The sequence below is a fragment of the Balaenoptera borealis genome (assembly GCF_965194805.1).
Source record: "Balaenoptera borealis genome assembly, chromosome: 3".
NCBI classification, from domain to species: domain Eukaryota; kingdom Metazoa; phylum Chordata; class Mammalia; order Artiodactyla; family Balaenopteridae; genus Balaenoptera; species Balaenoptera borealis.
The window spans coordinates 22,945,637-22,971,185 of record NC_138866.1 but is presented as its reverse complement, the minus strand read 5'-3'; the positions used below and the strand labels follow the sequence as shown (position 1 = coordinate 22,971,185).

At 38.6% G+C, this 25,549-nt stretch overlaps 1 protein-coding gene across 20 annotated transcripts in view; it reads left to right on the top strand.

Moving 5' to 3' along the window:
- NRXN3 (neurexin 3) overlaps positions 1-25,549 on the top strand; it is a 1,723,243-nt gene that overhangs the window by 1,657,916 nt on the left and 39,778 nt on the right. For 11 of the 20 annotated variants that reach the window (XR_014242461.1, XM_082384655.1, XM_082384654.1 and 8 more), the window contains one exon: positions 16,546-16,624. The exons of 1 other annotated variant lie outside the window; for it this stretch is intronic. Coding sequence is in view for 16 of the 19 variants with exons in the window: in XM_082384655.1 (XP_082240781.1) it covers positions 16,546-16,624 (79 nt within the window). In the remaining 3 variants the exon portion in view is untranslated. Of the gene's footprint in view, positions 1-16,545; positions 16,634-25,549 lie in introns of all 20 variants that reach the window. 8 more of the 20 variants (XR_014242462.1, XR_014242463.1, XM_082384665.1 and 5 more) reach the window with 1 other exon arrangement.

Genomic DNA, 25,549 nt, shown 5'->3' with positions numbered 1-25,549 from the left:
CAAAGACCAACATCTCCATGAATTCCTCTCTGCCATTCCAGCCAGCATTTATTGCTCGCCCCTCAGAGCCCTTTTTCTTTCTTTTTACTATTATTTCAGGATATTTATCCCAGACACTTAACCACTTTACTATAAGCTTCTTGAGGACTGAAGTCACTTCAGATGTCTTTTTGTTTCCCTCAAAGCGTTAGCCAGAAAAGAGCTGTTGAATGAGTGAATGGTGAGAGACCCTCCCGGGCACAGCTGGGGATACCCTTGGATATCACTGAGCAGAATTGTTCTCAACCCAAAGGCGTTCGTTCCTAGACAAATTCAGTGTGTCACCTTGGCATCCTTCGCTTCATCTGCTAAACAATCTAGTTAACTCTGTTAAAAATTATTGAAACACTTCGATACTACTTGGTAAACAGCCACTACCTCAAGACCCCAGATGACCTCTACTTCGCCACCTGCATCCCTCCCAGCAGGACTCTCTTCTGCCCACACCACAAAGCAGATGGAGGCCTGGGGCAGCCGAAGCTCCAGGACCCGGCTCCAGAGCTATGGCCACTGTCTCTTCTGATGAATCAGTTCTCCTGCTGCACTAATTGTTAAATACTGACTGTTAAATTTAATATTACCCCTGCCAATATTGTTATAAACAGTGTGACACCCACAGAAGACATTTAAAGCCACATACTGTTTATGGAGTTACGTCTAATCTTCATTTCAGCAGAGAAGAAATGAGTGCTCTGAATAAGGACTGGGGATCCTTGAGCATTTTCCCAGTTTGGCTACAAAACTTAATGAAATTGGGGCCCAAGCTTAAAATACAGCTAGAGCTATAGATATATCCTATGATATAAATATAGAGATAAACTTGTTTCATTGAGGAGTAACTAGGGAATTAGATTCCATTTGGACCTCTAGGTGATGAACAATTGGAAGGGTATTAAAGCTATTTTCAATACAAGCATTTATTGCCTTTGCCTGTAAGATACGACTTATGTGGGAAAGAGTCCAGTCCAGTGCGTTCCTGGGTATACAGCCTATGAAGATATTTAAAGCCTAAACTGTATTTATTCTGCATTTAAAGATGTTTAGAGACTGCCTTGTGTGTTAATGTGTGCTCTGCGACTAGCACTGCTTAAATGCTCTCCCCCTGCACGCATTGATGTGCACATGGCAGGGAAGGAGAGCAAGGAATGATAAACTGTGCTAACCGCACGATGTTCAAGTAAGATTTATCTAAGAAAGAACAGTCTGGTGCATCAAGGTGAATATTCGAAGACAGATGTTTATCTTAACGGACTCAGAGATACTTACAAACAGCGCAATTGCTGCAGTCATTTTACAGGGCATTTATTCCGAGCGATTACGCTTACTCTTTCTTTTATATAAAGAATTCTACTTAAAGATTTCAGTGACACCAGGACTAGTGTGGCCAGAGAACCATAGGTTGGTTTTTTCTGGGCTCTGCTCAGCCAATCCTATTTGGAATGATAAGAAGCAAGACCCAAATCTCTTCGGGGGGCACTTGTTGGACTTTTTGCAAAACCCGGTCTATTAAAATTTTAAGTTGTCCCAATTTCCAGAATAGTACATGATATTTGACTTACTTTAAACCTATAGTCCTTCAAATAAGGAATTGACTCCCTGGGACATGGTTGTACAATTGCAAGATGAATCGTTTATGGGTTTGTCTGGACCAATGAGACATTTTGTATCTTAAAAGCCAATATACTCTTCCAGAGTAACCCCTCTTCTTGACAAGCAACTTATAAAGGTATTCCTGCCCCTGACACTTCCAAAGATCAGAATTAATGATAATTTGACAAGGATGGTGAGTAGTTCCCTCCTCCAACCCTATTCCTCTCTTCCAGCATGACTCCTGGCTTGCCCAATTCTGCTTAAACCAACACACATTCCCTGAGCATCTCCTTTCCATTTAAATATCTGTTGTGCACCTAAGCTCTCGTCCAGCACTGTAATAGTCCTGTGGGTAATTTCAAACCAATAATAAATAATGTCATAATATTAACAACACATCACAAAACAGTACCATCTCTGAGTCATTGATATCCATTTCAACACACATAATAATGGCATGAGGTAGATGTCGTCTCAGATTTATAGAAGAGGAAACTGGAAGGCAGAGCTCTTGTGATCGCCCTGGGCTTCTACCCCAGGGGCAGAGCCCATGCTTTCTGACCCCAAACACAACACTTTCCTTGATATTATAGCTGGCTATAGAGGACACTCCTTCCCTCCCTCCAGTAGCAATTAAGTAGAAGGGAAAGATGTAAGCCAGATACGTATTATAAGTCAGAATATAAAAAACATGTTCCATGAGATTAGAAGAAAGTACTGACTTAGCATGTTAGAATATTTCATTTTTTAGCCATAGGATCAGGAAAAAGCAGCATGAAAAATGAATTTGAGTTGGGCCCTAAAGAAGGATATATAGAATTTTACCAAGTTTAAGTGGAATGAAATGCAAATAGAGCTGGGTAAGGAGCTATATAAGCCAGAACATCATCAGGAACTTATCAGGCTTGTTCAAGACACGGCAAACGTTTATTTAATAGTCAGAATGTGGAGGTGTTCATGGTGCAAATGGTAGTGAAATATAGTGCTGCAAAGTTACATTGGAGACCAGAGGTGGAGGATCTTGAAATAAAAAAAAAAAAAATTAAAAAATTAAGTCTAGACTTTATTTGATAAGCAGTGGGATAAATCTGGACCAGGAGAGTGGCACATTGAAAGCTTTGTTTTTATTCTAGTGACATGTTCTAGGGCTTATTGAAGAGACAGAAGCAAGGGGGGCTGATTAGAGAATCTCAGGATCCATCCAGGTAAGCAGCCAGGACAGTAGAAATGAAAAACAGAGCGACATTTTATTAGAGATGGGCTTCACTGGACTTGGTGCCAGGAGGTGTGATGCTGAGTAGGGAGGACTCAAAGATGACCCTAAGGGTTAAAAGGCAGCAGTGAGAGAAGATGATCGATTCAATCTGGGTTATGTTGATTGCAGATACAAGACATTCAATTGAAAATATTTTCCCTTACTAAGGTAAAAATATTTCTCCTTGCTTACCCAACTCCAAAATGATCTCTCCTCTTTCGAATTCCTTTCGGAATCTCATTGAGTCACAAAATTGGCATATTGAAGAGCACTGTAATTACTGTGGAGCTTCCCAAGTCCCACTCTGGATATTATTAAAGTGTGAGTGATGTGCACCAAAGGCAGAGGCCCCTCACACAGTGCTTTGCATCATCTCTGTCTCTGGCTGCTCTATATGGATTGCTCTCTCCATTATGATTGTGTTCAACCTCTAATAACAGAACATATGACCTGCAGTGACTAAAGAGGAGATAAATTTACTCAGTTAAGAAGAATTCTGGAGTCTGGAAAGGAGAAAACTGCTTGTTTGGACTCATATCATATATTTGACAATATCTAAGTCAGCTTCTCAAGTCTTTTAGCCTTTCTCTCACACTTGCCACCTTATGGGCACAATATGGCTGCTGCAGCTCCAACTATCCCATCCAAATCCAAGGAAGAAGGGAAAGCAGTTGAACCAGACAAGTCATCCTCTTTTATTAGGAATAGAATAAGCATTTCTAGAACCCCTAGAAGACTTCCTTAATCATCATTTTGTCTGAATAAATGCCACATGGCCACCTCTAGTTGCAAAGAAGGCTTGGTTAGCCTGGACACATTGCCAGCCCTAGCAGGGAGGAGATTAGAAGGGGTGTTAATAATGTCTCCAATAGTTGCCTTTCATGCTGCACTGTAAACACTTTGAAGGCAGGGACCACGTCCCTCAGGCCCTACTCCCATGTTGCTCATGGACTCCTCCTCACCAGGTACTTTGCTGGACATATAAGGGTCTGGAATGGGAAGTGTTTGAGGAATCAATCCTTGCCTAGTGTGCTAAGACCTCCTTTTGTGTTTTGGTTCCTCTGAGCAGCCTTAGGAAAGGAATGTAGGAGCTCCTTGATAAATGTTAGAGAAACTCTTTTTCAGTATCTCAAAAGGAAGGAAGGAAGGAAGGGAGGGAGGGAGGGAGGGAGGAAGGACGGAAAGAAAGAGAAGGGAGGAAGGAAGGGAAAGAGAGGGAGGGAGGGAAAGAAAGAAAAGGAGGGAGGGAGGGAAAAAGAAAAGAAAAGAAAAAGACTCCATGCTGGGAGGAAATATTTGCTGTTGTAAAAATAGAATAGGGCTCAAGTGCATTCTTCAGTAATGAATGCATGAAAAGAAGCTTCTTAAATTATGAATGTGGCTTCTCTTGTTTATTGCCCAGTAATCCTGTTTTATTGATTTCTGTTTATTTCCAATCACCTAGAATGAGACGCTGTGTTGCTTAGAGATCTTGATCCCTAAAAGATTGCCATTAAACTACTCTGCTGTATTTAGTTGTTTATTTTTTGCTCAAAGTGATTGAATCAATACAAATACAAACAAAACACTTTTTTCCTTTGCTCCCTAGAAGACTAGGGGAAACAAAAAACCTACAGAAAAGCTAAATAAAGATGCTCCGATTAAAAACAAGTCCCATCAAATGACAAATCGATTTCTTTCAAAGAGGCAGAGTGTAAATTAAAAATATTCTTCTGACACAGTTTTTAAAGATGTCACTGACTCAGCAGAGTCGGTACTTACCCACTTTCTCTTCCTAGAGGGCCAGTCTGGAAGGGCAGCCCACTTTTCCCAAGATCAGCCGGCTCTCCAGGGTCTCAGAGGGGAGCGTGTCTCACAGTCGGTGCTGGCAAAGCTCCGTGGTTCTGTCTGACCCGTCCTCAGCTCTGGTTTTGCTATCCACCACTACCTCTGTGTATGTTTAAAGACATGGTAAAATTTTTCAGAAAATTACGCTGTCATGATTTTTTTTTTTTAAAGATAGTAGTTATCTTTTCTTTTTTTTTTTAAATTTATTTATTTATTTATTTATTTATTTATTTATTTTTGGCTGTGTTGGGTCTTCGTTTCTGTGCGAGGGCTTTCTCTAGTTGCGGCAAGCGGGGACCACTCTTCATCGCGGTGCGCGGGCCTCTCACTATCGCGGCCTCTCTTGTTGCGGAGCACAGGCTCCAGACGCGCAGGCTCAGTAGTTGTGGCTCACGGGCCCAGTTGCTCCGCAGCATGTGGGATCTTCCCAGACCAGGGCTCGAACCCGTGTCCCCTGCATCGGCAAGCGGATTCTCAACCACTGCACCACCAGGGAATCCCATGATTCTTTTTTAAAGTGGTTGCGTTGAAACTCTTCTCAGAATTGGGAAGATGAAAACATGGGAATAACCAAGGCCCAGGACCTCATTATAGGATCTTCCCTGGAATGTTATTAAACACTGGTCTAGGGAGGTCTGGAGGAGAGGGGGGGCTGGAGGCAGGGGCAATAGAAGAGCCATCCAGGAAAGAGCTCTTTCTCGAAAAAGACTCTGGAGAAAATCAGTCTAGTTATACCCCACAGTCAGGAGGCCAGGAGTGAAGGCACAAGGGACCCAGTTTTAGGAGCATAAACTATTTGTCATAATCTGAGTTTCTGAAAACCACATCGGACCCCTCTGGACTGTTCAAAAACATTTTGCAAACTCCTTTGCATTTTCCCTCTCAGGCACAGCTTCGAAATCCACAGGAACCAGTGTAAAATAAGAAAGAAGGAAGAAATATTAGGGGATGAATTCAAATAAATATATTTGATTCATTTTACCCCCGTACATGATGGGTCCACAGAATCTTGGGCTCGTGGGGCATCAGAAACTCTATATGTAGATGGGGTGGCCAGGAACAGGGATGGACACACACATTGCATGCATCTCCTTTGCTTATGCACGTACCCCCTTGTCTCATTGCCTTTACTTACAAAACACCAATTCAAGAATAAAATGATTCAGAATTTCAAGATGGTGGGAGCAGAGCATTAAACCAAGCACAAGGTCCTTGTGAGCACAGAACGCTGTGTGATGACACAGGTCTCAGGCCTGGGATTACACCTGCTATATTTCCAACACCCACTTCACCAGTAAATGGAGGCTGTTGCTTAGAAACTAAAACCCGAAAAAGTTGTTGGCTTTGCTGTCCGTCGGAAATGCGAGATGAGTAGTCTTCTCCCTTCCCACATAGAAGTCGTCTTGTGTTTGGTTTTGTAAATCGTTTTGAGTTTATATAGAGCATGGAGTTATCCATTTAAGGCTGGTTGCAGCCTAGGAATGAGGACGTGACTTCTGGAGGGTAACTGGGTCCACCTGGGTTCCTGAATTTCTCATGCAACAGCACCTAAAGACTTTCTCTAACTTGAGACTTAAAATACAAATCAGAAAGCTATGTTTGAATCTGTCCTCCCATCTTTCTCTGTGGGAGGTTGGTATTGTTTTCCAGACATGAGTAACCAGGGATAAATTTTCATTGCAAAGCCAAACTCCTTTGCATTTTCCCTCTCTTGGGGTTTGATATCAGGCTCTTCAGTCGGCCCTCATCTTTCTCTCACAGTTTTGACTCGGGCTTACTCACTGCAGATCAACTGTAAACCAAGTCAAATGCGCAAGCCTTGCTTTAACTATTGCTGTTGCTCTGACACCCATATCTGACTTTTCCAATATTACATTACATGGCTGAGTGGGAAATACTCTTTTCAGAGTAATAAGGAATAGGCAACCTTGTCTCTTTTTACTTGTATTTTACATTCAGTCCATTGCATTTGATTGTTCTGGGTTAAGTTTTCTGTGCCACGTACTAAGTTCTGGGTTGTGCTAATATGTTCTGCCTTCTCGTGTTCACTCTATGTTGTCTTGAGCTAGAATTTCTTTCTTAGTTTCTTGTTTACTAAGCATGAAATTCAATCATGCTTAGTTTTGCAAGGTAACCATTTTCAACTCTTTTCTGCACCGACAGACCTGACGGATATTCACGTGCATTGCACACTCTTCGGTGTCAATGGCCTCCCTTCGACAAAATAAAGACGAGGTTCTGTTTGATTCCCAGCATTTGGCTGTTGCCCCACTCCTTTCTCACTTGCTCAGCTAGCAAGCCTCAGTTCATCATGAGACCAAAGACTGAGAGCCACTGCTATTTGCTCTGGACTGAATGGCTACGTTACATCTTTTTTCAGAATTGCTGACCAAAATCCAGGACTGGCTTTATCCTGCGACTCCTTGTTCTCCTCTAATGTTGGAGCTTATTAAGTCTTCTAGCTGTGCTCTCAACCTGCCAGGAAGGGCTGTTTCTCCTGTGTTCAGTGATAAGGTTAAACTCAAAAAAGAGGATCAAGAGTTAGATCATTTCACAAAGAAATATGACTCTATTTTTCCTAGTTTTTTTTTTTTTTCCCCCCAAAAACCCATTCCTTCTTTCTGAACTATAGAGCAAGAAAGAACATGGAGAAATGAATCATATCAACAAAACACACTGATGCTCTCCAGGATGCAGACTATTCAGAATTTCAACATCCACTGACTGATACCCACATCACTATTTGTGGATCACGTTAGTATTTGGCCTTGGTCACTCGCCCTCTAAAAACAGAAGCTTGATTTCAGTATTATCATTGGAATAAAGGGCTCACATAGAAAGCAACTCCCAACTCAAGAAAAAAAAAAAAAAGAAAGAAAAAAAGAAAAGAAAAGGAAGACAAGGGACCGAGAAGGTGAGCAAGCAAGAAAAGTAGGTTAGGTCGTTGGAGCTTGAGCTAAATTGGCATTCCCTTGTCATGGTTAGATCCTCAGTACTCAAAACAAGGTTTGCGGTGAAAACCAGAAGAGTTTAGAGGGAACACAGCCAAGCCTTTCTGATTAGCGGTCCCAGGGAGGGCTGCACCAATAAGAAAAGCAGCCATTAAAGCCAGACCTTTGTGTGTATATAATCATTAGGCTCCTGATCGACATTCCGGGAGATGGTGTGTGGTTGGGTGGGCGGGTTTTTTTTTTTTGGTTTTATTTATTTATTTATTTATTTTTCCCCTGCCTTCTAAATAATATGTAATTTCTCCAGGCCAAGAAATAAATTGAAAGGATTTAGAGGGATTTGCTTATCAGTGGAACACCACGTAGCATTACATTCCTCCTGCTTTTGGGAAGGTACATTGAAGTTTGGTTAATCTTCTGTGGTTCAATACTCCTCTTCCCTCTGTCAGGCTGCCTTGAACAACAGACAGATTAATCCCCCTTCTACCCACTCTCTTCTCCTTCCTCCCTCCCCCCTCTCTTGATCCACCCTTCCTTTTTTGAGCAGATGGAAGAAAAATCTTAAAACTGGAAAGAAAAGAAAAAAAAAAAGATGCTGTACCACATTTATTTATATAATCCTACAGGGCTTTAAGGATAGAAATAAAGGACTCCAATCCTTGGCACAAAATTTGGCTAAGCTTAGCTTGGTTTTTCTACTGTTAATTAAATCTTGAGTCAACAAAGGGATTTCCTTAAAGGTTAATTCATTAGCAAAAGTTATTATAAATCATGTCACTCTTTATCCTGCACCAGTATATGTGGAGTAGGAAAAAAGGAACAATATGGAGGCTATTGACAGTGGGCAGAGTTTAAAGAGAAGCTGGTGATACTCTTTGCTTGGATTCCTATATAATCTACTGTCTTTAATGATAGCGGGTAATCAATTTTTTACAGTGAGTACCACTTATGAACCTCACATTAATTTCAAGTTTTTGTAGCTGATGGTTTAGCATCACTCAGTGCTTTCTAGTTCAACCTGGCTCAAATCCTAGTAGCCTGTAAACTCCAGGAGGACAAGGACTGACTCTATCTAGCCCTCAGAAGAGTGACTGACACACGATAGGCTGTTAGTAAACATTTGTTGAGGGAAGACTGATTGAATAAGTAAATACATGCATCCATAAAATCATATATCCAGAAAAATGGGGTTTTTTTATTTGTTTTTTGTTTGCTCTTATTTTTTGTATTCAGTTTTCTGACAAAGCTCTGTCCCAATTAACTAATTTTGGTCATGCCGAATGCAATGTCTGTAGCCCAGGGCAATTCTCTTAAAACCTCATTCCAAGGAAATATGAGCCAAGTAAAATATGTGGGTCGTCATGTCTTATTTGGCAAGTGGTTGTCTCCAGGTAGAGAGTAGAGAGGAAAGTAATGTCTTGAAAAACCACAATGACATGAACTCCAGAAGACGTTTTAAAAATTCACAGTGTTGTTCCAGTAAAGATACTTAGGCGCATAGAGGTAGACGAAAGGGGAACTCAGAAAGCATCTTAACCAGACTGGAACTTTGTCCCTTTGTTTCCGTTGTTCAGAACCTGCCTCATGATATGCCTCTGTCTTTTACACTTGAGTATGACAAGTTCAAATCGTTTGTTTCATTTTCTCATAATGGTGTTGGTTGGTTCTTTTGAAGATGACTATAAAGCAGATGTTCAGAATAAAATGAGGGTCTAGATAATCACACTCAGACAACCTTACCATGCTTTAAGGTTGTTTCTGGATTGGGCTTGAACTGGGTGTAGTGGTGGGGTTGGTGGGGAAGAAGGGAGGGATGAGATGATCACTTCTAACAAGCTTGCCCAAGCTCCGGGTTTTCCTACCTTTGGTTCAGTCTAAAAATCATCCAGTAGTTTGTGTGTGGGGGGCGGGGGGGAGGTATCTATTAGCATTGATCAAAGATTGAACTATGCAATGGCAGCAGTTTGATAAAGAAAATCTTAACAAAGAAATTTAAATTGAGATGTCAAACTTTTCAAATCTCATTAAAGATTATTGATTGATCTAGAGTCTATGTACTTTAATTAAAAGTATCTCAGACATCTTTTTTTTTTAATAGAGAATAAATACTCATAATGAAGCTGAATGAGACCATCCCTCATATGAGATACTTAACTCCAGCTCCATCTCAGAATGGAAGTTTAGAGACAAAAAACTAAAACACCAAGCATTTGAAGGAATTTAATTCTTTTTAGCATGAAGCAGCTGCAGAGACGTATGGCTGTTTTCTGTGGGACTTCAGAATATTTATGGGCCTTTCTCCTTTCCTTTTTCACTGGAAGAAAGGCGATCATCATTCTTGAGTGTGTTATTTATAATTTCATAAAGCTGTTCTGTGGCAGGACTTATTTTATCTGCTGCTTAATCTCGGTCAAATAACCGTGCTTCCAAGGAGCTGGGTGGAAAAAAAAAGATCATCCCCCCAGATGATTAGCCTATCCTCAGTATAAGATAAAGGGCTAAAGGTTGGAATTTTGAAGTCACAAATCGGCATCTGGGCAGCAAGAAGGGGACATAGTGAAACTCTCTTAAGCGGTTCTGACCACGGAAGCAGATATTTTTCTCAATGCTGAATAACGAATAACGATGAAGAATGGTGTAGAACCATCCCTGTACTGAGATGAGGTAGAGCCCTTCAGAGTAAATAATTAGAAGCAGGTGATTATAGAAACAATAACTCATTGGAGGAAAATGAGAAGCCAGGTTTGTGAAACTGAGGGAATTGGAAGGTAAATATATCTATAAATTTACTTGGGTGGACAGAGTTTTGAGCTTTCTTCTGTCCCAGTTTATTCTAAGGTAATTTCAATAAACACTGGGAGGGGTAAAAAAAAGAATATAAATGCAATAAAAAATCTTTCAGGAAAGGAATAAAGAGGGCTCCTGCCAGAGAGATATTTTATTGAAAGTTATTATAATACCTATCTTTAGTTTTATGAGTCCTAATACAGAACCAAGTAATTTCAACATGTGGATTAAAAATATGAGATACATATTTTAAAATAGGGTAGTATGAATTATTATTTTTAATATAGGACTTGGCTAATATATAGGGACAGAAGAATATCTTCCTCCCCTTGAGAAGGCAAGGAAAGGTCTTTCATCTGCACTGTGGAGGGACTGGCACAGTCAGACCCATGCACTGTGTTCTGAAACCACGTGTATTATTAGCTCCCTAAGGGAATGTGATGGATGACACTGGTGAGATGTGGGGACGGGAAGAAGGAGAGGAGTCTGATAGGGCAGGATATTAAATTCATGCTCATTATCCAAGTTTGCAGGAACAACACGATAACGCAAGGAGCTGTCATACCGTCATTCTAGTACATCTCTTCACTCCAGTCATCCCATACTCCTCGTGGGTGTACAAATAAGCTGTGCATTTTCATATCTCTGAGCCTTTACAAAGACTGTCGATGTCACCTAGGATGCCCTTTTCCTTCTCAAAGCTCTCAGCGTTCCCCTGCTTCACTACTGCCTGTCCCTGAGGGCTCATTTTCCACATGCCCCTCTGCCTAGGAGCTCTCTCTGCTCCCTTGCTATATGCTCCCTTATCACCTTATGCTTACTCTTGTCATAGCATTCAGTTTACTGTGTCAAGTTTGCCCGTTGACCAGACAGTCTCTTCAGAGACTGTGAATTCCCAGCGCAAAAGAACTGTTTTTATCTATCACTTTATCCCTCCTGACTGTTACAAGGCTGGACACATAGGCATTCAATAAACATTTATTATGCATGAATGAATGAACAAAGCACCTGATGATATAGTTCCATATCAATGATGGTTGACCTAGTCACTTACCACTAAGAAACTGTTTGGTTGGGGAGTGGTTATGGATCTTCTATTCTTCGTTGAATGACTTGTAGATAATGTTGATATTTGACATATGGGAACCACAGTATGTAAACACTTTAAGCTTAGCCATTAGGAATTATGAGACCTTAAGACGATCATTGTGAGGGAAAAAAGTTAAGATGACATGGAAGGCAACTTGATGAACATTCCTCACATAACTATATGAACAGAGAAATTTCCTAAGGCAATACTGCTACTCGAAGGAGCGTGGATGGTGAACAGTTAAAAACAGCAGATGTCACTACAAACGTCTGTACCCTTGGTCATTATGAGTTCTGAAAGAGTTAATATGTGATCACTGCTTAGCGCAAAGCCTGAATATAGCAAGTGTTTAATAAGTGGTAAATTAGTAGGCATGATTCTAGAGAGTTCAAATATCTTTTTCCTCTCAAAAGTACTAACTGCTCTTCTTTCTAAGGAATTATGAGTAACAATGAAAAATGGTTGTGATTGTAAGAAAATACTCACACTCACAAACACACACACACACACACACACACGCACACAAACACACAGCCTAGGGCTCCTGCGTTTTATTTAAGGGAAAAAGTCCATCGTTCCATTCTTCTCATTGATAATTGTACCCCAAGTCTGTGAGATACTGCAGTAATGAACCATACTCCACCAGTCATGGGAACCAATAATCAGGGAAGTGTGCCTTTTCTTCCAAGGGTCAGAGTCAGACCCCGCATTTGCTTGTAACTGGGGAAGGGCACAGACAAGAAAAATTAAAAAGCTACTAAAAGAAAGCCTTGGGTTTTCTGAGAGTAATTTTGGATCAAATAATCATTACTTTAGGATGTGATCCTAAGTGTATATCCAAAAACCTTGGTTTGTAAGTTTTGTTGTTGTGTTTAGGTGGCAAGGACAGAAGTCATTTTTTAAAAATCCCTAAAAATAGTGATCTGAATCCTGAGCCCTTTGCAAATCAAAGCTTCCTGCCCCTGGCAGAGAAAGCATTTCTGAAACTACACAGTGTTTTGTGGCAGGCGTGGCTGTGTTAGATGCCAGGTTCTCTAGATAAGCGTTGTTTGCCGTGTTGGGCCGGGAGAGGATTGAGATGTTTGTAATTGCTTTGGGAGCTGCATTGGCTGAATCTGTAAATGGTGATGGTGAAGTCTGAGGGACAGAAAGGAAGGGGCTGAATTCACAGAAGACCACACGCAATGTTTGGATCCACAGCCACTGGAAACAGATCTTCCAATGGCTTTTTAAGCTCTCTTGGCATCTTCATGAGTATATTTTTCTTTATCTCTCTTCATGGCAGATCCAACCAGAAATGGTGTTTGTACCATTAAATGGAGGTAAGGAATTATCAGCAATGAAGAGCAGTTCTAATGGGGGATAAACCCTTAAAGATAGAGTGCATAGGCAGATAGCGCATCTATTTAAATTAGGAGTGGCTCCCAGCCTTGACATTCCTGTTATTGATTGATTGATTGATTGAATAAGTTAGCTAGTTTTAGCTCATATTTATTGAGCATGTACCATATGCCAAGAACAGAGCTTCACTTTTAACAGTACACTTAAATCACATGCTCAGTCGATAACAAATCACTCTGTTTAATCCCAATTTACAGATGAAAATAATTGAGGCCCGGAGAGGGGAAGTAACTGGCTTCCCCAGGTCACAGACTATATGTTTAGGAGCTGGGATTCATAGCTATGCTGTCTAAAGCTAAGCCCAATCTTACCACACTCTCTAGACTGCCTGTCATCTCATCTTCTTTGAGTCTAGTCACCATTTATAGGAGCTACTGGCAAAATGTGTTTCCATTGCCTGGGAGGAAACTTGTTCTCATCCATACTCATATTAAAAAAAAAAAAATCTCTGGGAAGTGAGGCACAGGGAGTGAGAACATGGGTGAGCATAGGTTTGGGGCCTGCCAGGGGGATTAGGGGCCCATTTGGGGGACAGAAGTGGAGGTGGTTATGGGGGAGGGGAGTGGGGCTGGGGACAGTGTCACTCAAACCACAGGGGCAAGAACCTGTGAAGTATTAGAGGAGGCGGGGGAAGCTGAGGGGAAAATAGGAAATATCCTCTCCACTGCAGAGCTTAGTACTTATCTTAAAAAAGACAGAAAACAAAAACAAACAAACAAAAAAACCTTACATTGTTTCTTTGGCCAACAAAAATTAAGATAATTCTAAGGATTAAGTAAAATCTTAATTCTCTTAAAAATTAAGAGAATTTTTGGTATTAAGTTAAAGATTCCACTAGTATGTTAATGCCTTTTTTGGTTTCTATTGGAGTTATGCATTGTTTTTATATATTTGCTCAGTGACCTTTTTAAACTTTATTGCCTGGCCTTCCGTTCTTGAGACAAGCTCACTAGATTTTCATTAACTCACCAGTTTTCTAGGGATCAAAGCTAGTTAAGTCCTATATGGGCCATTCTGTAAGGTCCTTATAATCAAGTCACCGACAATTAATTTTCGATTGATTACATTTTAGAAATGTATTCCCAACCTCTTTTTCATTACCAGCCTCTAAGAAGACTTTTAGACCTTTTCCTAATTGTCCTTCTCCATAAAATTTTAATACCAGAGATACTGTATATTCATTTTAGTACTGTGGCTCTTGGCTGATCACAAGCCATTTTCATATCTAAGATGCTCCCCCTTTTGCCCAAAACAATTATTGCTGGCTGGGGGAGGGACGTGGGTGGATATCATCCCCATAGAAAATGCATGCTTTCGAACAATCAAACAATAATTGTGGCCCTTCCCAAAGTGGTGTTTGACTCTTATAATTGCTTCCGCATTTACACAGTTAATATTTATTCTCTTATCATCACCTCCCTTCCCTAAATGAGCGGAAGTGGACCCGTATTGGGCCCCATCATAGCAGGAAACTCCAAGAGAGTGAGCTCATGATCTCTCTAACGCGAATAATGCGCTCCAGGATACAGCTGCCAGCACCAGTTGTGGAAATGAAATGCACATTTCAGTAGTGTCTAGTTGAAAATAAAAGTAGTACGTTTGAAAAATCTTTTTCTATTAACTTTAAGGAGAAGCAGAGGTAGAAGTATCTCCCTGACAGGTGTTGAATAAAGATCAATTACGTGGTTTAAGGCACCTCTCTGCCACTGTTAATTAAGCAAAATCCATTACCTAATGTGGTTTTTCTACTGTTCTTTGCTGTGTCCAGCAATTCTATGCCTACTATGTCTATTTCAAGAAGGATGTTGTGTGGAAACACTAAGCATATGGGTTGTCATGTGTATTCATTTGCTAGGGCTGCCGTAACAAAGTACCATAGACAGGGTGGCTTAAACAACAGAAATTTATTTTCTCACAGTTCTAGAAGCTAGAATTCCGAGGTCAAGATGTCAGGGGTGTTGGTTTCTTCCGAGGCCTCTCCCCCTGGCTTGTAGATGGCTGTCTTCTCCCTGTGCCTTCACATGGCCTTCCCTATGTGTGTGTGTGTGTGTGTGTGTGTGTGTGTGTGTGTGTGTGTGTGTGTCATAATCTCATCTTTTTGTAAGGACAACAGTCATATTGGATTTACTTACCCAAATGACCTCATTTTAACTTCATTACCTCTCCAAAGACCCCATCTCCACATACCAGTCACATTCTGAGGTACTAGGGGGTTAGAACTTCAACATATGAATTTGGGAGGGGGCACAGTTCAGTCCATAACATCGTGTAAGAAGGGGTATAAAGAAGCCTATGGGAGCTACAGATGCAGACTTTGACTAAGATGTATCTATTCAAATCTTCACTATGTTTTTTACTAGCTGCGGGTCCTTTAGCAACTTGCTTAACCTCTCTGAACTTCAGTTCCCTTTAAAAGTGTAGTAATTATCCCTTTCCCAAAGGATCATTGTGAGAATTGTATCTAATTAATTAGTAATAACTACAACTAATAAGCATATATACATGTCTAGCACAGCATCTGACTTGTAATTGCTTTTCCTCTTGAATATGGATTCAGGCTTCAATGCTTTGGGAATAATAAGACCGGCAAGTCAGTTAATATTATTAACTTCAGGAAGGAGAAATCAATGAGCATTTGTTGAACAACTGCTATATATTGAGTACTCTTATGCACAGAGTAGGACAAAAGTTTGGTTTTTAGACAAGATCTGTCGCTTAATAATTGATGGAATGATTGAAAGAGTATTTATTGTGCATGTAGAATGTACCAGGTACAGAAAGTACTTTTCTCGTCTACTGTGTAGCAAGGGGCCTTCTTACTGCCCACACCCACAGTCCCCTATATTTCTTGCAGCAGCAGATTCCCTGGCATTGGGGAATTTCTGCAGGATTCAATAGAAAAAACAATTGTCTCAAATTGAATTACTTTTGTCGCAATCAAAATTTTTTCTGCTGTGTTCAGAAACAGCCTTACCTGTATCCAGAGGCTGTCTTGTAGTATCTGTCTGCTGGTCAATGTTACTAATTCAACGAACTGCAGCAATTACATGAAGAATTGCTGATAGTGAGAGAAGCCATTATGCTATTCCCAAACAGACTGCATTCCACAGTGTTCATTAATTATGCCAGCCTATAGATTCACGACCACGAAATCATACACTTGAGACTGCACACCATATGTATTGAAACCCTCTCCAAGCTACAGTGTAGTTCTGTGCTGGCTTGCTCCCTTGTATTGCCACCATTTGCAATAGCCCTTCTCCTGCCCTTCTGATTCTCAAAATTGAAATTAAAGTCAGGATAGAGTCAGGCTGCACAATGTGATCTACAGGGACAGGACAGGCTTGAGTCTCCTCAAACCACCTTGGGTCACTCAGCTTTACATAGACCCACACAGACTGTCTGGACCCAGAGCCATTCAAATCTACACAGGAGTTAAAATTCTCTACCCTACAGCATACCCTCTTTAGAGAAGAGAGACAGCAATGATGATGGAGGCAGGACACAGTGATAAGTCTTTCATGCTTTTGTTCATTGGTTTCCTTATCTCTCTCTCTCTCCTCTCTCTTCCCCCTACCTCATTATGTTTTCTGTGACATGTGCAGCCAACATCAGATGACCTTGTTTCATCTGCTGAATGTTCAAGTGATGACGAAGACTTCGTTGAATGTGAGCCGAGTACAGGTAGGTTAGGTCAGTCTTGTTTTGCTTGCTTCATTTTTTCATTTGCAAAAACCAATACATACGTATATGTGAATATACATGTGTTTTATATATATATATATATTATAGTGTGTTAATGTATGTATTTCCTGTATCTATATATGTATGTACATACATATATAAATATCAATATATAATCGAAAGCATCAAATCCCATGGAAGGAGCCATAAGATCCCAGGGAAATTTAAAGTCACTTCCTTGACTAGCTAAAGAAAAGTCCATAAGACATAACTTGGAGCAATCAGACACCCAGATTAACCGCCAAAACAGCAAATGTATAGCAGCTGGTGGCAGCTACGAAATTGACAGGGGGTGGGAATGTGAAGACTTCTATATTGGATTGACGTCAAAAAAACATAAAGCCAAAGTGGGGCCATAAACATCATGTAAACCTCATGAACTGTTCTGACTCTCAGGGGCAAACAAAACAAAATCAAAAACCAAAACCAAACAACCAAAGAATTTTTTTTTCCATGGGATTTCAACAGCAGTTAGCATGGTATTATATTTATACTAATTTTGTTCATTGTGTGTTTAGAGAATTTGTGCAGCAATATAACGTAGTAAACACAAAATTAGGACAGAACCATGCCATGTCAACGGCTGAGATGCTTTGAAATGTATCTACTGTGCTGAAGTTGAGAGGACTTTGGCAGTTAGAAGCTTCAGTGTGTTCCCCATTTGCACCCAGATACATTTTGATGTTTTATGGTCTTTCTTTATAGTGAGCTATATATGATATAATGTCCAGCAGGCAACTGCAGTCCCTGATTATTTCCTATCAACTTTCCCAAGTCGTCTGTTTTGAGACTTGCTATAAGTTAAATATTTATATATATGCATATATATATAAAATAGAGAACAGATATCATCGAATTTCTGTGTATGTTTAATAGAGTTAAAAGCTGGAGTTGGGTTAGGATCTTATTTCTGTAAAGGCTAAGAGAGATAAATAGAATTTTCTAGTTGATTCTTTGGGTTGCTTTAATTTTTTTTCCTTTTCTTTAAAAATAAAGGAGAGCCCTTAAACATTTCCTTTGTTAATTCTAGAGGAATTTAAGATTCATTAAAAAAATTAGTATAACAAAAGTGAAAATCTTCCATTTGTTACCCTAAAATTATTTACAATATTCAGATTTTGTGGAAGCCTGACTGCTTGGTATCTTGCAAATGGCTTTGGATCCAGGAAGTTCTGTGGGTTCCTGTTCTTAGCATTACATAGGGACATGTCAATAATATGCAGGGCCTTTCCATTCTAGAGTGTGATCTGTTCCTTTGGAAGCTCAGTTGTGTGGTAGGAAAGTAACTGTGACCTGGCTGGTCAGATTTTTTTTCAGATTATTGGGTCATAATCTCAGTGTCCTAAGTGAAGTTTTAACTCTAAAGGGAAGATACGTCTAATCTATACCAGAACGTTGGGCAACAAATTTTCATTAGTTAATTAATTCATTTATTCATTCACTTAATAAATATTTCTGAGCCCTCAGGCAGGATACAGTGTATCTCTAGATTTGAATCCTTCCTTTTCTAATAGTTTGCACAAATGAGATGTTGGAAAATAGAATATGGAACTTTATTATCTAACTTACCTCTCCAACAGAATTCAGTTCAACAAATATTTTTTGAGGGTCAGTTGTGTATGTTAGGTATGTGCTACATATTAAGGATTCAGATATGAATAGGGCATGATCTGCAAGATACATGTTAAATTCACTGATTTTGTGGGCAATAATTTAAGATATCTAGATTTCAATTTGGATTCTCTGTGTATCCTTTCTCTGGTTTTCTTGCTTTCATAGCAGTGATATCTGCATATATGTAACAATGTTTATCAAATCTCTGGATATTAAGTCTTCTTATAAAAATCTAGGCTTGATCATTCTCAATTATCACCACTGTCTTCCCCTACTACCTCCCCCTCCTACACACCGTCATCGCCATAGCAACCTCCATAAGAAGACAGAGGGCTTTTCTAGATCTCTGATTCACAAGGTCTATGGCTCCCCAGGTTGTGGGTATATGTTACCATTTGGTATTGAACATAAACAGGCCCAAACTTGAAAAGCCCCAGACTAAGTCCATTTGCTTTTTAGTGACTGCATAGGTGTTTCATCTGATTCAAAAGCAGAGGACAGAAGTTCAATGCCAGCATTTCTTGAGTGATATAATTACATGGGGCGGGTGGGGGAATAAAAACAGTTTTTAAAACAATCTGTTGTGTTCTGCAAGGGAGTATGGGAGGGAATATATAAATAAAGCAGGTGACAGAATGCCCACTCCGAAGGAGCTAACATGTAGCTCTAAAGAAGAGGCTGATATTGATCCCCTCTGCCTGGGATTATTTAACTCATCACATTTGAAGAATGAGCATCTCTTCTTTCTAAATTTACTCCATAACGTATTCCTGTTAAGTGATTCAGATGCACAGGGAAATATGTCAGAGGCATATTTAATGCAGGAAGGAGATAGATATACCTATTGATGCAGAGGTTTTGCCCTGGGAACCTGATTAATACTGATGAAGATTACATGCTTAGAGCTATCAAGTCCTTTTTTGCATTGTATGAGAAATATCTCTATAGCCTTAAGATTTTCCAGAAATATTACAGATTAAAAATCAGAACCATCAAACCAGTTGTTGCTGGGGCTAAGTTTCACACTGCCTAAAGAGAAGTCCTCCGTTGCCCATGCAGCAGTGGACAATGGTGCCATTTACATGACTTTGACATAAACTGTTAATCCTGAGATTCTGTGTGAATATTGAGATTAAAATTCTAAGTTTGAACATTCTAATTCACTACCTCAGTTTCTAAAATTTTACTCTTTTCCAGGCCTGATGTTTGCTGGAAATACACTAAATTTGGCTAATCTTGTTCTATCTTACTTGAAATTACCTTATCTTCTCTTACTTTGTTAGCAAATTTATGATTTTCAAGGCTGTCTCAGTAATAAGGTATTTAACTTCTACAGGTTCTTTCCTGATTAATTTAGGTCCACTAGAAGCTCTTGCTTTTCATAAGTTTGTATAGACTTTTCATAACTTTAGCATATGTTATATTCAACAACTTTTGTGTTCATGTGGGCATCAAGTTTTAAATGAAATGATATTTCTTTGGGTTTCAAAGCTGCTGGTTTTGAGTCAGATGTAAGCAAATGACTTTTATACTCACAACCCACTTTGGCATTTAGGGATCACCCTGGTTTGGTGTAGCTTAGTCGTGTAGCTTAGTTCTTTAAGGACAACTTAAATTTTTTTAGAGTGTGGTTAATGATAGTTTAGAAACCTTTTACATCCAATGGATTTCAAGTTTTCTCTGTATATTTTTGCTGGAACATATGTAAATGAGTTTTTTAAAAAAGCCTAAATCATGAGAGCAAGGCACAGAGTGAAAGCTCAATTAGTATTTGTTGACTGAATTTGTATGACTCTCAAAATACCTCATAATCTTAAATTAAAATTGGAGATTTTTCATACCTCTCACTTCATCTCCCTTTAAACAGCTAAATAAAACCTGTTGAATTATTTTAAAATATATGATTTCATACAAGTAAGTATCACCCTAACAAAATCCATGTTTCTTTAGCAAAAATAATTCTCTACCTTACCCTGTCCCTTCTTTTGCTGGGAACTAGATCATTTTATAGTGAGTTGCATTTTCTGGACATTTGCTTTGAGAACCCAGAATTGAAATTGTGAACTATAAAATCATAATGAATCCATCTGTATCAAATAAATATATTCAGAAGAATATTTGAAAAACTGTTCAAGTACATAAAGTTCAGAGTCAGGATTTTAACTTTCCTAATTTGTAAACATTGATTGTGTCCCCTACAAAAGAAGGAGGTGTCTGTTTGGTAGTTTAGATTTATGTCTTTGCATATAAACCCTTTTCTTCCCAACTACACTTCTATTGATGTTAAATTGTGCAGTAAATGCATATTTCATTGTCCTTCTTACCTCTTTGTAATCAGCAACAACAACAACAGTAAATAGACAAGCTGGAGAGGATTCAAGTAACCACTAGGAAATGGGATTCTCTCATGAGATTGTGGAAGCCAAATAAAAATTAAGGTCTTTAGTAAGTTCACCTTCATGATCTAAAATGTGGGAATGGATTCTGAAATACAGATAAAGGGATTAAATTCACTTTTCATTCCTTCTCTCTCCCTCCCCCCAACTCCTATGCCCAGTGTCTCCATCTTTTGGAAAAAAAAAATAACATCCAAACTAATGTATTGTCAGATTCGCTTCTGTATAATTAAAAATTATCAATTGTCTGAATTTTATGTGATTTATGGTCTTAAGATTCTAAAAATCCTGGGGGCAGGGTTCACAGAGCAGAGGAAAAAAATGAAAAAAAAAATGCCTTTTGCACCTGAGAAATGGGCATGGCAGTAATTAACAACTATATTGATTGATCCAGCCATTATCTAGGGATACATTTTTCTGGTTGTCAATTAGCGGGGTTTTTTTGCCTCCACTTTTGTTAAGTGTCCTTTGATCAAATCTCAAGGGACAGCACTTGCACCAGAGGGCAGACAGTAAAAGGAAGTAAAGATGAAACACATCCAGCTATCAATAGGACTGTGCTAAACAACTTACAATGGTTGGACTGAGGGAGATGTTTAAACTAATGGCAGTAATCTGAGATCACAAAATAATTACTATTCCCAGAGTGATTCTCAGATGTATTTTTACTTCTCAAATCTACAGTCCTCACATTTGCATTTGGTGTTATTGCTACTTTGCTTCTCTTTGTTACTCACACTAACATAATACCCAACCCATTATGGTGAAATTTAAATTTGGCAAAACACCAAGAGCTTATCCCTATTTATGTTCTCCAGGTAGAACTGGGTTCTTAGTCCTTATCAGTTTGAGATGCCTCAGTAAAGTATTTATAATATGAAAATCTGGCACGGAATTGTTAAAAGCTCAGCAAATCCTTAGAGTTTTTATTTGCTGGAACATTGTGGAGGACGCAGCTGAAGTGTTAAGACAATAATAATTTTCTAATAAAGGATAGGAAGAAAGAGAGCTTTATTTTTCAGAATCCATAGATGAAAAGTAATGTGTGCAATTATCGACCTTAAATATGATGTTGCTAATCTTAAGAGTTTATAGAAATGCATTTTGTCATTCGTGTCTCCAGCAAACTTGAAGTTAGCAACTTGTATATTTTTATTACAAATAAATAGATTTTTATTTAATTTTAGAAAGATTTTTCCACATGGAAACTCATGATTGGTTAATAGAATCATGTTTAAATAATCATCAGTCAAGTAACTATTCAGTGTATAGTTGAATAGTAAATGCCTAAATGAAATGCCATAGGAATGTCTGAGTCACAGTGTCCGGGATTCACCTTGAATTTTAGGGTCCACCTAAAAACACTTTGAATAAAGGTATAATAGAAGTAATCTGAGATCTGTTTTAGCTTCGGAAAGAAGGATGTAAGTAGATGTAAATTTCATTAATTTAATTAATCATTATTGGCTGTGGACATGAGTAATTTTTACATTTGAGCTCTAATACATGTTCAATGTACACAAAGCAAACAGCTATTCACATATTTAGGTCTAGGCTAAATCCTACCAATTTTTGAATTTCCTTCACTGATTTATAAATTAATAGAGTACATTCATGGGTTATAATGTTCCTAATTTAATGGTATAGTTTCTATCTTCATTCATTAACCCACTCAGTGATAAGTTGCATCACTTTTTTATAACCCACCTCCGCCCCAGCCCAAGCTAATTTTTAAGTGACTGGAGCAAATATGTGGCCTTTAAATCCCTAATGATAAAATGCCTTGAAAATTAGAATAAGGATAGAAATATAAGTATAGAAAAGTCAGCTAATTAACTATTAGGCCATTGATAGTGCAGGCATGGTGTGCATAAAATGTGTTCATGGGTTGATCATTATCATAGATTTTATAACCAGAACAACAAATCTAATAACAAAAGTGATAAAAATGAAAAAAATTCTATTCATCTCCATTACCCAAGATTTTTTGGTGATGTTGGGAGGGAGAGGGAATCAATAAGATCAGTGTGTAAGTATATACACTTCCAGTTGAAAGTTTAATAAATCACTTATTTATGCAACAGTTTTTAGTGACTACTATGTATAAACACTGGAGTAGGTTCTAGGAAATTAAAAACAAGATGAGACTCCTTCCAGGAGTTCATAGTCTATTAGGGAAGACAGATACAAAAATAAGGGGAATAAAAGGAAAGGAGGGATAAGAAGGGAAGAAACAATGTAGACAATGAATGGAAATGCCTAGAATATTATCAGAACTCGAAGGAGAGGTCTCTAATTCAGCAATTAGCATACCCCATCCAAGGACAGGCAAGAAAAACCACAAATGATGCCACCCAGTGGAAGAATCAGTTAACCCCAAGGAGCATTCTTCTGTATCTTAGTTTGGGGGCACAGAATTTCTGATTCGTTATGGTTGAAAAATTAGTACTGCACATATACAGTATGGCCTAGGGCCAGGGCTTCTTAGGTAATAGGTTAAGGATGGGCGTGTTGAAGGGAGAATTTCAAGCCAGACTTCCTGATTTCAAATGCCATGAGAACTTCCTGATTTCAAATGCCAGTGCAAGTAGTTGTTAAGGAGTGAGCTTAATGAAATCATTAAGCAAGTCCCCGCACCCGAGAAAAATTAATAAATAAAGAGGGATTGGGTTTTAAAAGGAGGTTTTTATGTGTTTTCTTTTATTCTTTTTGTTCTGTATTTTTTCTCCCATAAGCCCCAATATATATACTGTGTGTACATATATATATTTATGTATGTGTGTATACTAAATATGTAGAGCCTATTGTTCCATATATATATAGACACAGTATAAATGATATTAGAATAATGTAAACAGAGATTAACAACAGCCCCTGCCATCAGCCATGTGTTTACACAGAAATTCATACCATCATTCTTACATCAGCCAACATAGACATGCATGATACTGTTTTAACTTGGTGGAAAAGCATGTTAACTTTTCTTTAGGTTTTGTTTTTTTCTTTATCATAATTATAATGATGATTCCATAACTCAATTATCCTTGGGAGGGGTAGAGAGAAAAAATTATACAGATATATCTATCCATATACACACATTCCTGTGTATATATATATAAATAGATATATACTTTGTATATATTTGAAGAACATTTTCTGTTGTTTCACCTCATCTTGTGCCGCATGAATTTTTGGTGGTTCAGTTTATTTTGTTTTGATTCATATTTAGTATTTTGGTCATTACGGCTATTTTAAACTCATTGCTATACTTTTTTGAGTCATTATTTTTTAAATACTGAGAGATATATAGATATACAGATCAACCAAGGCAACAAAATCTTTTCTTGCCATCCTAATCTCAAATTTCTCCCCCTTCAGCATATCCCTCCAGCATTTATGCTCAAAACAAAACAAACACCAACAAAATCCAAGAAAGTTGTGTACAAACGAATGAAGTACTTTGTTTTCCTCTTCTTCCTCCTATATATTTTTAATTTACATTTTCTCCTTTCCCCTTTTTATTTTTCCTTATATCTGCACAGGCCACTTTACTCTCCCCTTTATGACAATGCATTTCATTGAAAAAAAGGACAAATGAGCCAGAAAAAAATAATAGTAATATAAGAAAAACATGCAGAAAGAACAGAGAAGCACATCCCTCTCCCCAAATTTCAGATGGCATAAAAAGAATTTTATTGCAGATATAGACTATTTGTTGTATCTTTTATTTCTGGACGAGCCCAGGATCATTGTGTGGCATGCAGTGAGAGTTTTATAGCGAATCAACTAACCATGGCCTCCATCACCAGTGCATGGGCTATAATAACGCCATCTCGTGTTTCATCCAAGTGATACATCCAGGCTAACCCAGCAAGTCCAGTGTATGAGTCGTGGGGATAACTTTCTTTTGTAGTTATAATTTCACGGGTTCTCATCTTTATTATTATTTCCATGGGATCACGGCAGCCCCAAGAGCTGCCCTCGCAGCATCTCTGTGTGGTTTTGTTCTTGTGCTTGCTTTCCTTGGTACAGCAGTCAAGCATGGGTTTCGTCTGGCACATCTGTCTTGCCATCTTGTCTTGGAGTCCACTGTCTTGGTGTCGTTCTGTGATTCTGTTCTCTGTTTGTAATATGTGGTTTGAAATCCTCTCCCTTTATTTCTCACTCCCCTATTGTTTCTCTTTTTAACCTTACCCTTAGGGAACTTCACAAAGAAGCAAAACAAATTTTCAGTCGAATTGTAAGGCTGATAACTGGTTTGCATCTGGAGGTCATAAGTTGCACTTCTTACCTGGCTAAGGAGGCAAAACTTACAGTGGGAAATTACTAATGATAATAACTAAACAAGCTCCCCATCAACAACAATGAGAAACCCTTGTTGATTTCTTTGGCATGATTAAATGGGCTTACTGCTAAAGGGATTTCATGTAAGAGCTAATTTCCAAGGAGTTTTCCCATAGATTATCAATCTTCTAGTTAGACGTTTTCTTCAGGAACAGATCAACAGAAAATTTTTTCAGAAGACATTAGTGAGGAACACCATCATTTCTGCTATATAGAGCAGTGTCTGTTCCTGAACTGGTGAGGAATTTGTGGAAATATGAATGTGTCTTATTATAAAATTTATTTGTTTATGTATTTTAACCTAAACTATAAATGTGTTTGGCAAGGGAAAGGAAAAAGAAAAAAAAAGCTTTTTAACTCACTGGTTCTACCTCATGCATATTTCAAGGTAAGATTACCTTTTAATCTTTCTGAGTCAAATGATACATATTTTATTTTATTTTTTAATTCATGGAAGCATTAGAGAGCCAACACTTCGACTTAGACCTAAATTCTTTTTTTTTTTTCTCTT